At 38.4% G+C, this 1,374-nt stretch overlaps 1 protein-coding gene across 1 annotated transcript; it reads right to left on the bottom strand.

Moving 5' to 3' along the window:
• Positions 1 to 680: 680 nt before the first annotated feature.
• Apf (purine phosphoribosyltransferase family protein Apf) lies at positions 681 to 1,293 on the bottom strand. Its single transcript, XM_011301755.1, has 2 exons — positions 1,128 to 1,293; positions 681 to 1,064 (listed from the first exon to the last, which is right to left on the bottom strand). Exons 1-2 carry the CDS (start codon positions 1,237 to 1,239, stop codon positions 751 to 753), a joined length of 426 nt encoding a protein of 141 aa, XP_011300057.1. The 5' UTR covers positions 1,240 to 1,293; the 3' UTR covers positions 681 to 750.
• Positions 1,294 to 1,374: the final 81 nt, after the last annotated feature.

Genomic DNA, 1,374 nt, shown 5'->3' with positions numbered 1-1,374 from the left:
TAAAATCCAATAGTCAGTGAAAAATAATTGATTGAAGAGAATTTAGCGTGTGGATTTTAGTCTTGACCATCAAAAACACTTCGATTGTATCTCTGAAACGGGAATTGGAGTATCAGATACATTGAATTATGTTCTGTTTTCTAATCCCGTCAGCTCGAGTGCCGGTTTGTTTGCGAAAACTGCTGCATCAGCTGTAAGTCGCTGTTATATTTTAATAAAAAATAAGAGGAATCAATTTATTTATTGTTATTGCCTGATTTTTGGAGACTGGGTAATGCTTCTATAGTTTATTCTTTTTTTGCAACTTTGAGGTCATGTAGATACCACACATCCCATAAACCAAGGCCATATTTTACATTTTTTCCTGCTATTTTAAATGATCATTTTTCAAATAGTACCACCAGTGCCGATCAGCTGCAGAGTGGGGATGACATGGAGATGAGGGGAAGGTGATAGTGACGGCCGCGCTTTCTCGTGCCGTCTGAGAGAACTTGTCCCCTGTTTTTGGCTTGACAATACCTGCTTGTATCATACCTTACACCCCAGCATTGCGTCTGGCGCCCTCCCTCTCTTGGGGTGTAGTACTACGATACCGCTGGGGTCACTCAAACCCCCAGAACTGAGCGTCTACTTTAGTCAATCCTCTTTCTGCAAAACAGTCGTAAAAATGAGAACAAACGTACATTATGGAGTGTTTATTATTTATGTACTCATCACTATTTATACAGCGATCTTTTATGTACTCAATTATTAGAGATGTTCGATAATGTATTTATCAAATTTACGCAGTGCTTCCTGCATTTCTGGGTAATGAGAGATTTTACAAGCGTCTTCAAGGGTAAACCATCCAAAATCCTGGTGCTCACTTGATAAACGAGCGTCACGTTCCTCTTTTATTAGCTCAGCTAACCAATAAACAACGGTCTTCGGTTTTTTGTTGACATTATAATTCAACTCGGCTTTTGCATTTTCAAAAATTCTTATATCTTCTTTCTTCAAACCTGATTCTTCGTCGGTTTCACGTAGAGCAGTCTCCATGTCACTCTCACCATCGTCAACGTGCCCTGCAGTATACGGAGATTTTTATTTTGAAATAATAACAAATTGAGGAGAATTGTTATCAAAACCTTTTGGGGGAGTCCAATGGTGTTGGCCGTAGGATGTCTGCATTAATAAATACTCAATTGGTCCTTTGAAACGACGGAATATTACGAGACCACAAGCGCGTGTACTCATCATGACAATTATTATCTGTCATACGGCGGTACGATAACCCCCAGTTGTGAATATTTCAAAACATTTTTATATTTTTTTCAATCACCCATTTTTTCAATTTTAATTCACTGGTTTTTCGATTTTTGGAGAGAGTCAATC

Source organism: Fopius arisanus, unplaced genomic scaffold (genome assembly GCF_000806365.1).
Source record: "Fopius arisanus strain USDA-PBARC FA_bdor unplaced genomic scaffold, ASM80636v1 scaffold00024, whole genome shotgun sequence".
NCBI lineage: Eukaryota > Metazoa > Arthropoda > Insecta > Hymenoptera > Braconidae > Fopius > Fopius arisanus.
This window is presented reverse-complemented; position numbering and strand designations above follow the sequence as displayed.